The sequence below is a fragment of the Terrapene carolina genome, unplaced genomic scaffold, assembly GCF_002925995.2.
Source record: "Terrapene carolina triunguis isolate 2854851 unplaced genomic scaffold, T_m_triunguis-2.0 Scaffold35022, whole genome shotgun sequence".
In the NCBI taxonomy this organism is placed as follows: Eukaryota; Metazoa; Chordata; order Testudines; family Emydidae; genus Terrapene; species Terrapene triunguis.
The window spans coordinates 9,062,366-9,077,170 of record NW_020699373.1 but is presented as its reverse complement, the minus strand read 5'-3'; the positions used below and the strand labels follow the sequence as shown (position 1 = coordinate 9,077,170).

At 44.2% G+C, this 14,805-nt stretch overlaps 1 protein-coding gene across 1 annotated transcript in view; it reads left to right on the top strand.

The window, feature by feature from the left end:
- The window catches only part of LOC113405294 (muscle, skeletal receptor tyrosine protein kinase-like), an 85,787-nt gene extending 73,575 nt beyond the window's left edge, over nucleotides 1-12,212 (top strand). Inside the window, 3 exon segments of the mRNA XM_026646350.1 lie at nucleotides 2,851-2,999; nucleotides 5,552-6,235; nucleotides 10,439-12,212. Of these exon segments, the coding sequence (XP_026502135.1) occupies nucleotides 2,851-2,999; nucleotides 5,552-6,234 (832 nt within the window). The 3' untranslated portion in view covers nucleotide 6,235; nucleotides 10,439-12,212.
- Nucleotides 12,213-14,805: the final 2,593 nt, after the last annotated feature.

The window sequence follows — 14,805 nt, the reverse complement described above, 5'->3', positions numbered from 1 at the left end:
AACGTTCTTAATACAAATGGCAACCTGTCTCCTGCAGTGGGAATTGAGGATGTAACAAGTTACCGTCACATCTGTCTTAAGAACAAGATCAGTAGCCAGGCTCACATAAGCAAAGCTGGGGCCAGCTCAAGACCTCCTAATAAAAGTAGTTTTGAGCATTATTTTATGCATCGTTGACACGCCTCTTATAGCTCTCAAACCACAATTCTACACAGATCAGCATGCAGCTGCCTCCTTCAGTTTGAGCTCAGCGGCCATGGCCCAGGATATCTAACAGATCATCTAAAACTCTGGGAGTAAGACCACGGTCAACAACTGCACTCCTCAGGCACAATAGACCTTGCTACCATAAGGGCAGACGTAGCTCCTGAGTCCGTCTGTGTGGGTAACTCTGTTTCCATTACTGGTCAGTTCTTTGTGCTGGTTGTCAACTATGAGCTAAATTCTTCAGCTATGAACCACATCCTATCCTGTGCTGCTCAGATGCATAGTGGGCAGAAGGCATAGACAGCTTCCTCCACCCCATACACTGTCGTGCACTGGCAGCATAACATTTAATCCAAGCACTGGAGAGACATGTACTAGCAAAAACATCAGATGGTGCAACCTAGTCTCAGGAGGAAATAATCTATTGGTTAGGAGGCCTGCAATTTTCAGCCCTGGAAACTGAACTCCTTTGTTTAATATTAAAACAAGTCATTTCCGAATACTGCCCTGGAAAGAGCACTCTGTGGATTAAAGGGCTCGGTTGCTATACCTCTCTGCTAAAACTGTTAACAAAGACACCAATTAGTTCCAAATCATGGTGATTTTTGCAATATAGATACTTGTCTGCTAAGAACTTGCTCAGCATGAAATTCATAGAATATCAGGGTTGGAAGGGACCTCAGGAGGTCATCTAGTCTAACCCACTGCTCAAAGCAGGACCAATCCCCAAATGGCCCCCCTCAAGGATTGAACTCATAACCTTGGGTTTAGTAGGCCAATGCTCAAACCACTGAGCTATCCCTCCTCCTAACCCTCCTACAAAGCTCATGCACTGCTTAGGCCCCACTTAATTTACACTTTCAGGATTTAAGAGGTACCTAGGTTTATTGCCGGCCTCTGCACCGGGGTGAATTTCTCACTCAAAAGAACACCATGTGAAACCTGTGTTGCCTCTTATTTCTGTTCCCTATAAACCCTTCTAGGCTTTTGATCAGGTGTAATGAACCCTGGATACTAATCAGAAGAGGTGAGCCTCCTGATCTTTCTTACACTCACATTATCTATCAATAACTACAGATCACTTTCTCAAGCACCGAAACATGTGCCACTGACTGGTACATGAAAAGAGTATTGTCCCTAATAGCACAGTAGAAGTTCCGATTCCCACCAGACGGCACAAATGGCATTTTGCTTTAAAGGCGGCAATTGTAGAGAAAATGAAGAATCAGTTTTATTGCTCCTAGGTTCTGGATCTCAACAGACAAACTTTTCAGCTGCAATACTGGCTTGCCTGGGGAGATTTCTTTTTAGATGGGCATTTTGCCCTTCTGTGACATTTGACAATGATGTGACATTTACAGTAGCCAAGTGCATCTGTTGCAATGCCATCAGTCTGCAGTAGGTGACAAGGAAACTGGAAGTTTGCTTTGGAAACTAGAACCTCTCATGGCTACTGAACGGTAAAATAACCTGACACTTAAGCAGTGGAGGATCAGCAGGTCAGGCGTAGTAACAGAATTCACAAATGGATGCTACCTTTTATAGGCATTAGATGGCTACATCCAGGAACTGTGTTATAATGCTGAAGGCATGGCTTCCATATCTCCATGGGTAGGAATTACCTAGAGTAACAAAACGTACACCGTTCCCATAGGTTTGACATCCCCAAGTCTTTGGCAAGCTCAGGACCCAGCATCTGTAATTAAAAGTGTTAAGGGAAGAGTGCCCCATGGATAAGAAAAATATTTATATCACAGTGGGGGCAAGAGGCTCCGACTCAGAAAAAGGCCTCAATGAGAGGCCCTATAGCCTAGTGGATTGGATACTGGACTCGGACTCAGGAATCCCAGGTTCTGCTATTAGTCTGCCAGGCAAGTTACAACACCACCACGTGCCTCAGTTTCCTCTATCTGTGAAATGGGGATACTGGCCTCCTTTGTAAAGTGCTTTGAGAGCTGAAGATGAAAAGGGCTATGTAACAATATTGTTACTGATGCTGCACTAAGTGACAAGACAGTGATTTTCCCTAAGTGCCAAAGCAGGTCAGTGACAGAACTGGAAATGGAGCCCAACTCTCCTGACTCCCAGCCTCATGATCTTTCTCCTAAGCCATGCAGCCTCCCAAGCTGTAGAAATCTTCCATTTATAGCATGTTACAACAGCTGTTCCTGGGCAGGCTTGTAAGCAAGCAAAGCTCAGCAAATGCTACTGTCCTCTCAAAAATATTCAAAAGGTAGAGCTGGCAAAATGTGCAGGACTGACTAAAGGGGGTTTAAAGTCCTCAGAGACCCACAGAACAGACACAACAAAGGCAGCAATAGCGCCACCTTTCCCACACACTGACCATGTGTCTTACACTCCTGCGAAGGAGGAGTCTCACCTCTAAAGGTGAGGTGGGTTTGATTTTCATGCTCCTTCAGTCCTTGCCCTCTCCTGAGATTGCCCAACAAGGCTGCAAAATAATTCCACTTGTGGGTCACTGTTTTGAGACCCTTTCCCCAATCCCGGCTTTTTTTGGTCTGGGATTTCTAATGGGAAATGGGGCTAACATTGTGTGTGTGTGTGTGTGTGTGTGTGTTTGTGCGCACGTTTGCGCAAGTGCAATACCGCTCGTCCTATTTAGAAATGTTCTCTTTCTCCTAGGGCTCCTGGATTGCTTCCTTCTGAGCCATTCACAATGGTGGCAGTGAAAATGCTAAAGGAAGAAGCTTCAGCAGACATGCAGGCTGATTTCCAGAGGGAGGCGGCTCTCATGGCAGAATTTGATCACCCAAATATCGTCAAACTGTTAGGTACAAAAACAAAATGCTAAGCTCTTGGGGTATGATTTTTCCAGGAATCCATTGGTCATCATTTTGGGTCTAAATTTTCAAAAACGTCATGCACCTAAGGTTGCATGCACAGGATTTGCAGTTATATGGAAATTGCAAATTAAGCAATTGGCAACTGAAATTTGCTTTTGGCATGGCCCTAGGTTTTTTTGTTTGTTTTTTGGTACATGCCATTGCATGTTTTTTGCATTCTCTATTGGCACACGTTTGAATATTTAGCTCTAATGCCATTTTTGTTACACTGAGGCAGACTAGTTTTCATATATGGCCATCTAAATAAGAACCAAATCCTGCAGTGGGATTCAAGCATCATCACTTACGTTAGTCTCTGTATCTCTTTGTTAAGACTCTTAACACAGACACCAGTTAGTTCCAAATTATGGTGATTTTTGCAATATGGATATGATGCTAAGAACTGGACTCAAACCACTGAGTCAATTCACTCAGGGTGAAACTCACTGTTGGGCACAGGGAGACTACAGGCCAGTACATACACATTTTTCTGCCTGCAGTTGAAAGATGTGGGTGACAATCTGATTGCTTACACCTTGGCTGTATCTACAAATGAACTGGCTAGAGATGCATTTACTCAGAATTGCTATTCATTTTGTGGGCGCAAAACGGTGGGTGCTAATTTTGAGTGCACAGATTGTCTGTTACTCATATGGCTCCCATGATTGTGTTGCCTGAATACCTCATTGAGTCTTTAAAAATAGAAACAACAAGAATAGTGTCTCTCTCCTCCTCCCCCTTGGCAGACTGTCTGAAAATAGCTTGATAAATTTATTGAGTTTCTTAGAGGGAACCACCTCCATGGTGGGCTAATGGGGGGTCCCGTGTCATTCTTCCATGAAGAAATCTGACCACAAGAATTTTATCCCTGCAAACGTCATCTTTCAGCTGTGGTAGAGGTCATTAACCAATGCCATCAGATGGTTCTTCTGTAAACTCCCTGAAGGTAGATTTGGCCTTTGTCATGTAGTAATCAAATCTCCGTTCATATCAATAGGAACATTTTCAGGGAAAGTTATCCATAGTGCAGGAATTCTGTAGGCAATCTGGTTTCATGAAAGCTGACCTGACATATGTACTTGAGCAACAGAAAAGAGGAACAGGAAGTGCCCTAAATTAGAATCAACTTTTTGTTTATTGTTAACACATTGGATAAATTTGGAAAGGCCAAAGATACAGGAATTAACCGGTTTTATATTGCAAGGGTGTGAGGAAATGAACACTATTTGACCTATAAACCTTTCACATTGCTTTTCTCGCCAGAACCAGATGTTATCACATTGGGAAATGTCTGTTCTTTCTCTGTCATTGGCAAGAATTTCATATTTCACAATAAGCCATATCATTGACTGTACTGAATGGCAGTCATAAGAAAGCAAATTGTGTACGATTTGAACACTGGCTGGTTGCACTGGTTTTCAGTGGCTGGCAAGCAGCAGAATACTGGTAATGCTCGTGTCTTTTTGGCCAGCTCTAAAATTGGTTTAATATTGTTATTTATTGAGTAAAACTGTGTGAATAATTTGGAAATCTATTAATTGAATAATTTGTTCATTCATTGAATGTTGAAAAAACAAAAACACAGAATAAAGAATCTAGAGACAGATCTTCAAAAATGCCCAGCATCCGGTAGTTCCCATGGAGAATAATAGCTGTTTATTGTAATAATAGCAAAACCTTGCCCTCCATAAATAATAATTCCCTTTCAAATTCAAAGGAATATTTGCTGATCATTTCTTGCATCTGACACCTAGTTCTTCTCATAATTACAATGCTTTTTTCTTTAAGACACAAAAGATACCCAGTACATTTTGATAGTATACTTGTCTCTATTTCACTCAGCTGGTTATGAATTTGTTTGAAAGAACAGTTATAACTCCCAAAGGAAAACACAAAATTAAGATATTAAGTGTTTCACAGATATTTGTCTTAACACGGGAAACTTGCTTTTATTCCAGGATACACATCATAAGATATTTGGTGAAACAGTAGAAATTGGTTGTGTGTACCTGAGTTGGGCAAAAATATAGTCTTTTATAAAGAAATGTCAAGGAAAACTTAGAATTTTCGGAAGGAGCACAGAAGCTTGGTTTAGGAAACTTCCACTATATTAGATTAGATTGGAAGCTCTTAGGGGGAGGGACTGTCTGTTTATTTTTGCCTTTGTACAGGACCTATAGCACAATGGGGTCCATGGCGAAACTCCTATTAACATGACTTTGACCAAGATTTGGTTCTTAATCAAATGAAGGCATCCAATTTTTTTTATTTTGGGGTATCAGAGTAAATCAGCCAAGCACACTACATTTTTTCCCTCCCCTTGGAGTTCAACATTAGAAGATTAACAAAGGCACAAAGAAAGTCAATGAAAGCCAGGGGGATTTGAGGGCCTAATTTGTATCTGTGCTTTTTAAAAATTTTCCTTTTCAGTTTTATTTCTGTTTTGTCATGCCAAAAAAGAGACAAGACAAGACTGACTTGGTGTATTTTCTTGCTTTCAGGGGTGTGTGCTGTTGGGAAACCCATGTGTCTGCTCTTTGAATACATGGCTTACGGGGATCTCAATGAGTACCTGCGCACTCGCTCACCGCACAACCTCTGCAGCCTGAGCCACAGTAACCTTGATGCCAGGATCAGGCTCGCCAATCCCAACCCCCTCGCTCTGTGCTGCACCAATCAGCTCGGCATTGCCAAGCAGGTGGCTGCGGGCATGGCATACCTCTCAGAGCGCAAGTTTGTGCATCGGGATTTGGCCACCAGGAATTGTTTGGTGGGCGAGAATAGGGTGGTAAAAATCGCCGACTTTGGCCTCTCCAGGAATATCTATTCAGCAGACTATTACAAAGCCAATGAAAACGATGCCATTCCCATACGCTGGATGCCCCCCGAATCCATATTCTACAACCGCTACACCACCGAGTCCGACGTGTGGGCCTACGGCGTGGTCCTGTGGGAGATTTTCTCCTATGGCATGCAACCCTATTATGGGATGGCTCACGAGGAGGTGATTTACTACGTGAGAGATGGCAACGTCCTCTCTTGCCCCGACGACTGCCCTTTGGAGCTCTACAACCTGATGCGCCTTTGCTGGAGCAAGCTGCCTTCTGACAGGCCCAGTTTCGCCAGCATCCATCGCATCCTGGAGCGTATATACGAGAGGGCAGTGGCTGCTATCCATGTCTGAGGTGCGTACTGCAGTATGACATTTCATCCTCATCCCATGCCGCTGGCCCACTCCTCAGTCACAACTCCCCAGCTGAACCCAAGGGGAGTTTTCTGAGTGAGGGCTGCAGGGTCGAGACCAGTATGTTTAATCTGCTAAACCGAAAAGGTAAAGGGGAGAGACTGTACGTGCCAGATGGGACTTTGGGAGTGGTGGCCACATTAGAGGAGGGCAGTTTTGCTGAGAACAGAAGCATCTTGTTCATCAATCAAGGGGCAAGTTCTCATTTTGTCTTTATAAACAGGATTTAGCTTCTGAACTAGTGAACTAATTTGCAGTAGAGTCAAGGCCTAGACTCCCTTCAAAACCAGTGAGTCCAGTCCTTATTACTGCAAATTAGTTCAATAGTTTCCGTTTATGATTTCTAAGGAACAAACAAAACACTCCCCTCAAAGCAAAACTTTCTGTTGACTTTAATTTCCCTGCCTTCCCATTCTCTCGTGTTTAGCTTTTCCCTCTTTTCCTCTTCCCTTTCTGCTTTCAAATCTCATTTTTTTAAATCTCCCTTTTTTTTTTTTTTTTCTTTTAATTTTTTTGTACATATTCACCCCCTTTAAAAAAAAAAATCATATTCTTTATCCCATTTGTTTTTTCTCTTGAATTTCCTTCTTCTCTCTCTCACACTCTAAGATTTGCCGCACAAGATCAGACCATTAGCCTGTCACATCCTGCACCGAGCAATGGCCAATGCATGATGCTACACAGGAAGGTAAACTCCCATAATGGGCACTGACAGCTGCCACTGAAGTCAATGAGAGTTTGCCTGAGTAAAGCTGAACATAAAAAGTGAGGGCCAGATTGGGCCTGCTCCTCCATAGATGTGTGAGGCGTGGTGAGGAAGGGTATAAATCTCTGCCCCTGCACAGCACAACACCACTGCAGTTCCTGGAGCACAGGGACTGCTCCCCCCCTCTGTACCTCCTAGATAAGAAACCCCTCAAGACGAGGTAGGGTCCCTCCCCTACCACTATGCACTGGCTGTGGGAGCAGGCCAGACACAGAGTAGGCTGCCTCCCCTGAAGGGATCCAGCAGTGGGAACATTCCTCCTGCGTGTGGGTTGCTTTGGGAGGAGTGCTGCATCTCCAAGGTGGAATTCCTCTTTGTGCTCCAGGTAGGGCAAAATGGGTCTACGTAGCCTCCAACAAAGGGCTCATAAAGGACTCATAGGCTCAAGTGAGCCCTCAGTAAGGACTTTAGTATTTGGCCCTTCAAAATTTTGCCTCACATAAAATTTATCCAATGATGAACACTTGAACTGAGGAACAAAATGAACCCTCTAGCAGGCTGGGCTATCTCAGCAAAGGAAAGAGTTTAAAAACGAACTTCCAAGTTGTTTCATCGTATTGTCTGCCAAGGGCAATTTGAATGATAGCTCAAACAGAACAATAGTTAGACTCGGGAGTGGAGGATGGAAATTTTCTATTCAGTCTTTGTCCCAGTGGGCCCTGTTAAGCCCTTATGAAATACTCTTCAGTTTTGTTATGTGCACAAGTAATGCTGAAATATTATTCTGATGATGTTACAATCTTTGTCAATGCATACTGGATGGTTGTATAATTAGTGTTAACCTTGGAGTTATAAACTCATCCTGAGTCACACTTTTATACGCCTCAATAGGAGCTCATGAGTTCTACATGCAGAAAAAGTGCAGGATTAGGTTCTAAACCTGTTCCCAGTAAGATATTTCCTAATTTTACACTCAGATTAAAAACTGTACTTATACACTAGAGGTGCTCACCTTACGTTTTTAAATGCCTTGGATCAAAAATGATGGTGTTCAAATCTAATCTCCAAGAATGGGGGGTGAAGGATTTTCACAAGCACTCAGTTTTTTGCCTGATTCTGCTCCTGCTCCTGTTGATATCAATGGTGCAATTCTCATTGATCACAATGACAGAAGTTAGGCAAATGCTGAGCGCTTGTGGAAAAAAAAGTAACACCCCAGATTCATAGGCCTTGTGCATAGAGGTGAATTTCACCCTTAGTGGAAGCAGCTATAGAGCAAGAGTGTCATCCTGTGGAGAGGGATTCATTCAATTTTAAATTATGGTTCAAGGGCTGGGGTGTAAGTTTAGGCCTAAATACTCTCCTCAATCCGCAGCACAACTCCCACCGACTTCTTAGATTGCACCAAGATCAAGGGTAATATGTAGCAATGTAGTAACTAAACTCTTACTTATCATCATTCATTACTGGTTCAGAGTCTTCTCGTCACATCCAGCATCACTCTAAGAAAATACCCTCTCCTTTAGCAATGCCACTGTTTCCTCTTGTTTTCTCATCCCCGTCTGTTTTCTCTCCCTCTTCCCAGTCTATGTGTCGTCTCTATTTTTCCTTCTCTGCTGCAGATCCCAGTTCCCATATGTAGGCTTCACTCCCAACCCTTTTGACGTTCCTTGTGCTAAAATTATCAGCAAGGAAATAGTTAGTGCTGATATGCAGAGTGTCACTAGGAGACAACAGATGAATTGGGGTGCCAGGGAGTTCACACCTTTGGCAGCTATTGTTTCAGGCTGTCTGCACACTCAGGAAGACAACACTGCATCAGTTATTTGCGGTTCAGATCCGGCCTGCAGACATCTCTCACCTAGGCTATGGCTACACTAGAGAGTTTACAGCACCGATGCAGCTGCACCACCATAAACTCTCTAATGTAGCCGCCCTAAGCCTGCGGGAGAACTCTCTCCCGTCAGCTTAACGACTCCAGCCCCGCAAGCGGCAGTAGCTGTGTTGGCGGGAGAAGCTCTCCCACAGACATAAGCGCGGGTGTGGGCAGCGTTTAGTCGGTGTAACTTACGTCGCTCATGGGGGTGACTTTTTCACACCCCTGAGCAACATACGTTATAGCACAGTAAGTGCTAGCATAGACATAGCCCTAGAGTTTCTTCTCTGGTAAAAAGAATGAGTACAACCCCTGCAGGTGGTGTTTTTCCTGAGGAAAATTTAATATTTTCTGAACCAGTTTTTATCTCTTGGTTCCCAGAGAAGACAGAGAGGAAAATTATCCAGTTTAGAATCCAGGATCCCATAGTTGTATCTAATATGTAATCAGGAAGTGATATATTGTTCAGCCCAGCAAAATGGAAGCTCTAGAGTAGTAATTAATGGGCCAGCGTGACTTCTGTGTTTTGTCAAGCTGTTTGCTTTCATCTAGGAGTCACCACAGAAGTCAGGCCACTAAGGGGTCTCAAAAGTGGGATTTATTAGTTGGAAAATAACCAGAAATAAAGCCAGCAATAAGGAAAGCGATGCAGAAGAGCAAAATGCAGTGCTCTAGGTTTTTATAAACTGCAGTTTCAGCTCTGCTTCATGACGTAGTCACACGTTTTCTTACATAACCATCATTCAAAACATTTTGGTTACAGCCACAAGAGCGTGGCTTAGTGTTTATAAACCACGGCTGCTTATTTCACCCAACCTAGGAGCCCGCCATTACCAGAAACAGTGCAAAGAAATAAGCTGCTTCCTCTGGCCATAGTAGGGAGCTGCAGTCCCTGCTACGGGATGTTGTGTTAAGAGTGCGAGGGCACATGTAAATTGTACACAGTTACCAACACTGCAGTGTGTATGCCCAGAAGTCTCACAGCCACCCTGTTGACCGAGAACTGCTTACATAGGTCAGGGCACTGATATAATATCAAGAACCGCTGCTCCAGTAGAAGAACGATCTCTGCTACTTACATGGTCTTCATTACCGTAGTATTTGAGGCTAGAGAAGTGCTATAATCCTATTTTATAGTAGAGTAACTGAGGCGCAGACTCCACAAAGAGACTAAGTGACTTGCTCCAAGTTACACAGGATGTCTGCTGCAGAGCAGGGACTAGTGCCGAGGTCTGCTGAGACCCAGGCTGGTACCCCGCCCGCTGGACCATCCTTCCTGCTCTAAAAAGGAAGGACAGTCTTGTGGTGAAGGCACTGGACAGGGACTCAGGTAATCTAATTTCAGTCCCTGGCTCTGTCATACACTTCCTGCGTGACAGTCAGTATCCTCTCTTCTAAGTAAATACCTCTGTGAAACAAGCACCTCTATCTATCCCAGGTACCACTCCTCCCTAAAGGTCTCAAGAGCGGATTTAGATTTAAAGAGCGGCTGTACTCTAAACAAATAAATACATTTAAAGTTTGAGAGATTGAACCTGCATTTTCTCTTTCTATGATTCCAGTGCTGGCTTCAGCTGATCACCCCTCCTCCTTTCCCCTCACCTGGCATAGGAAGTCCTGAAACTCTGACTGCAGTTTCCATGCGGCTTTCATGATATTTCCAGCCCGCCCAGTTAAAAGCTCATAATCTCTCCTCACCCTGCAACTGAAAAAGCGGATTCTCATTGGAATACTACCCCTTTTTGTTGCACTTTCCTGACCAAGTCCTTCGCTCAGTGACACTGTTTCAGCCCCATTAAGGTCAATAGGGATGTACCGGTGCAAACAAGAGGAGAATTTGGTTGTCCTTGTCCAGCATTCCAGCCTTTGCAATGTAAGAGTGAACCTGAAATCTATGGTAGTTAGCAATTGTTCTTTTAAATGCAACAAAGAATGTTTCCACCCTTTTGCTAGGAAAAGATTTTTTTCCACTCCCATGCAAAAACTTCCCATGATATGGGTAGAACTCACCCTTGTGTTGAGGACCACCAGTACCTAGGTCGTTTAAATGATTCCCTATTTTGGGGATGTAAGTGGTGCATAGACCTAGTGCTGGTGCCGTGCACGTGAGTGACTTTTATCCTGAGGATTCCCGCCTGTTGTATATTTTTCAGCTTGCTGTACAGAAATTGCATTATTTCCATTTTTTTCCTTTGTTTGAGATTTCAGCTTTGTTACCGTATGTTTGCTACTAAGAGGGATATACAGTGTTCTGTTAACAATTTACTTATTAAACTCAAATTGTTTTTAATGTGGGTTGAAGGGGGAGTGGTCTCTTGTTTAAAACAAATTGAAAGCAATTTTTTTTTGTTTTGCTGTTTCTTGTTTGGATTTAAAAGTGTTCACGAAGAGGATAGTACAATTTCAAGTAGATTTGATTTCACATCATGTTTGACAAAAACATTCATAGCATATATGAAGCTTTACCACGGAGGACATATAGTGTGAAGTGACAAACCAGAAAATCCAAGGGATACAGAAATCCACCTATTCATATTTTTATAGATTTTTTTAAAAAAATTAAATACATTTTGCATGCTTGGTTTCATACTTTTTAATGGTCTTTTGTCAGCAACATGATGCAATCTTGGCCAAGAAGAAGTGCCTCAGACATATCACGGACTAAACCTGATCGAAAGAATCTGATTTAGATTAACCAAACAGGCTATAGACACGTTCTGGTTTTATAATCTCCTGTAATTATCTGATATGCATTTCATGAATGATGCTTCTGAATGACATCCCAAGCAGCAATGTATATTTCACAGCAAATTTTGCACACTGGTACAGCCTGTGTAATTCTGGTGTGTAGTATTTTATAAAATAAAGGTATATCATGGGGAAAAAAGAAATGGGGTACTCTTTTTATCCACCCCGCCTCCTAAATTCGTGGCTTTGGAGTTTTGATACTGGGTAAGTTATTGAAACAGGATCTATTTCATGTCAGAACAGAGGGTTTATTACAGCTTTATTTTCATTATGTTTATATTAAAACTATAGTTCAATGTTAATGGAGGGCACTAATTATGGAGCTAACGACCTGTATCCGGAGCACATAGGTACTACCTGAAATAAAGGTTGCACTTTATATTGAGGGTACATTTTTGTTTCTAATACCTTATTTTGTAATCCTTTCCAAAATGTAGGACTAAGTAAACAAACATTCTATCAGCATCTAACAGCCAGAATAAATCAACAAAAAATGCACCAGAGAGCCATTTATTTAAAAAAAATTTTTTTTACAAACATTTGAAAACCATGTGTCTTTTTACTGATGTGCTGTAAATCAAATACTGTTCATAGACCAATAAATTTATCCTGCAGCATGAGTGCAAGCACTGAATGTGTGTAAGTGAGCATGCATGCAACTTTGTATGTTTATCTGCTGTCCCCCAGGACTCATGTAAATGTGATGCGATCGTGCATGAATTTATCTAGGCGAGAAAACTTTTATGTAAACAAACAACTCCATGGAAGAGTGGGACTGCATTGAATTGAGAATCACTGGATGAATGAAAGAGGGTTATTCACTCTCTGGGATGGTGAGCTCACTCAGGGCTAAATTTATCTTCTTATGTAGAGGCATATTAACTTCACAGCAATGATACTAGAGAACAGGCAGGCTTTAGTTACAGCAAAGACTGGGGAGCGTCTAGGGTCCTGCTGAAAAGCAGGAGGATGACACAGTATCCCTGTGAGGAAGGAACATCAGGGAACTGGAAGTTCTGCACGTGAGGTACATGACATTTTCTTCATGGATGAAATGCCAAACATACTTACCCCCGGCCTAAAAGCAGCCAGAACTCTAAGTTTATTTGGATTCTAGTAACTTCTGCTTACAGTCCCTCATTGTTTGTTATTGTTCTGATGAATTATTTGTATTGCAGTAAAGCCGAGAGGCCCCAATCCCATTGTGCAAGGTCAGTATGCACGCACAACAAAAAGGGGTTTCCTCCCCCGAACGAGTTTACATTCTACATGACAGGTTTCTGCTCAGTTCTTATTCAGTTATGGGTTGTGAAGCAGGAATTCCCATCTCACTGTGGTGTCTGACTATGCATATCACATAACAGAGTTACAGCTCTCAGTGGGTTTGTATGGCTTCTCCTCATTTGGAAAAGACTCCTGGCTAGAACCGTACAAAACCTGAAACCACGCCAAGTCACCTGCTTGTGGGTGTCCTTACTAGCGCAGAGCAGGTTCATTAAAAGGTTTGTGGGAGCCTTTCAGCTGAACCTAGGCTCCACTTCAAGTGCAACCGGGCTGATTTGCAAAGCAATGAGCAAACACCTAGAAGTTAAGTTGATAAGTAACAGTCAGCATGGATTTGTCAAGAACAAAATCATATCAAACCAACCTGTTAGCTTTCTTTGACAGGGTAACAAGCCTTGTGGATGCAGGGGGAAGCGGTAGATGTGGTATATCTTTACTTTAGTAAGGCTTTTGATACTGTCTCACATGACCTTCTCATCAACAAACTAGGGAAATCCAACCTAGATGGAGCTACTATAAGGAAATCCAACATAACTGGTTGGAAAATCGTTCCCAGAGAGTAATCATCAGTGGTTCACAATCATGCTGGAAGGGCATAATGAGCGGGGTCCTGCAGGGATCAGTTCTGGGTCTGGTTCTGTTCAATATCTTCATCAGTGATTTAGATAATGGCATACAGAGTACACTTATAAAGTTTGCAGATGATACCAAGCTGGGAGGGGTTGCAAGTGCTTTGGAGGATAGGATTAAAATTGTAAATGATCTGGACAAACTGGAGAAATGGTCTGAAGTAAATAGGATGAAATTCAATAAGGACAAATGCAAAGTACTCCACTTAGGAAGGAACAATCAGTTGCACACATACAAAATGGAAAATGACTGCCTAGGAAGGAGTACTGAAGAAAGGGATCTGGGGGTCATAGTGGATCACAAGCTAAATATGAGTCAACAGTGTAATGCTGTTGCAAAAAAAGCAAACATCATTTTGGGATGTTGTAGTGACTCGGCCTGGCGCCCGACGGCCCCTGAGGGGGAGGAGACAGAACAGACACCCAAGTGGGCGGAGCCGCCGGCACCTGTTCCCGCCCCCCGGAAGTGGGCGGAGCCACTGGCACCTGTTCCCGCCCCCCGGAAGTCCAGGGGCGGGACAGGAAGTATAAAAGCCCAGCCCCAGCACTCAGTTGGAGCCCAGCGGCCGGAGAGGCCAGACGCTCCTGCTCCGGCTCCGGCTCCTGCTAGACCGCGCCTGCCCCGAGCCAGGTACCCGGAGGTGGGCAGACCAAGCCTCCCCAGAGCCAGTTATCCGGAGGTGGACAGACCAAGCCTCCCCAGAGCCAAGTACCCGGAGGTGGACGGCCCGAGTCTCCCCAGAGCCCGGTACCCCGAGGTAGGCTGGCCGAGCCTACCCCGAGCGCGGTACCCCGAAGCGGGCTGGCCGAGCCTGCCCCGAGCGCGGTACCCCGAGGAGAGGCCCGAGCATCCCCCTGACCCGAGACCGGAGGAGCGGCCCGACCTAGACAGCCCTCAACACGCCGAGGAGCCCATGGTGTGGGACCCCGCTGCCGAGCCCAGCGAGGAGCAGGTACCCATGGAGGAGGAGGAGATGGGAAGTGGCCCGGGGATAGCAGACCCCGAGCCTATGTCAGTGTGTTGCGGGCAGGATCCCCACTGACCCCGCGGCAGACGGTCTGCTGCGGATAGGGCCCCGGGCTGGAACACAGTGGAGTGGGTGGGCCTGTGTTCCCCCCCTGCCACCCCCACGCCGGGTGGCAGTCTCTCCTCCTCCCTGCCAAAGGGTCTGGGCTCACTGCCTTTGTTATTGCTCGGCCTGCTGCAAGGACCTGAGCCCTCTAACTGACTCTTGTGTGCTGCCCCGCCCTGACCCAGGGCCTGGGCT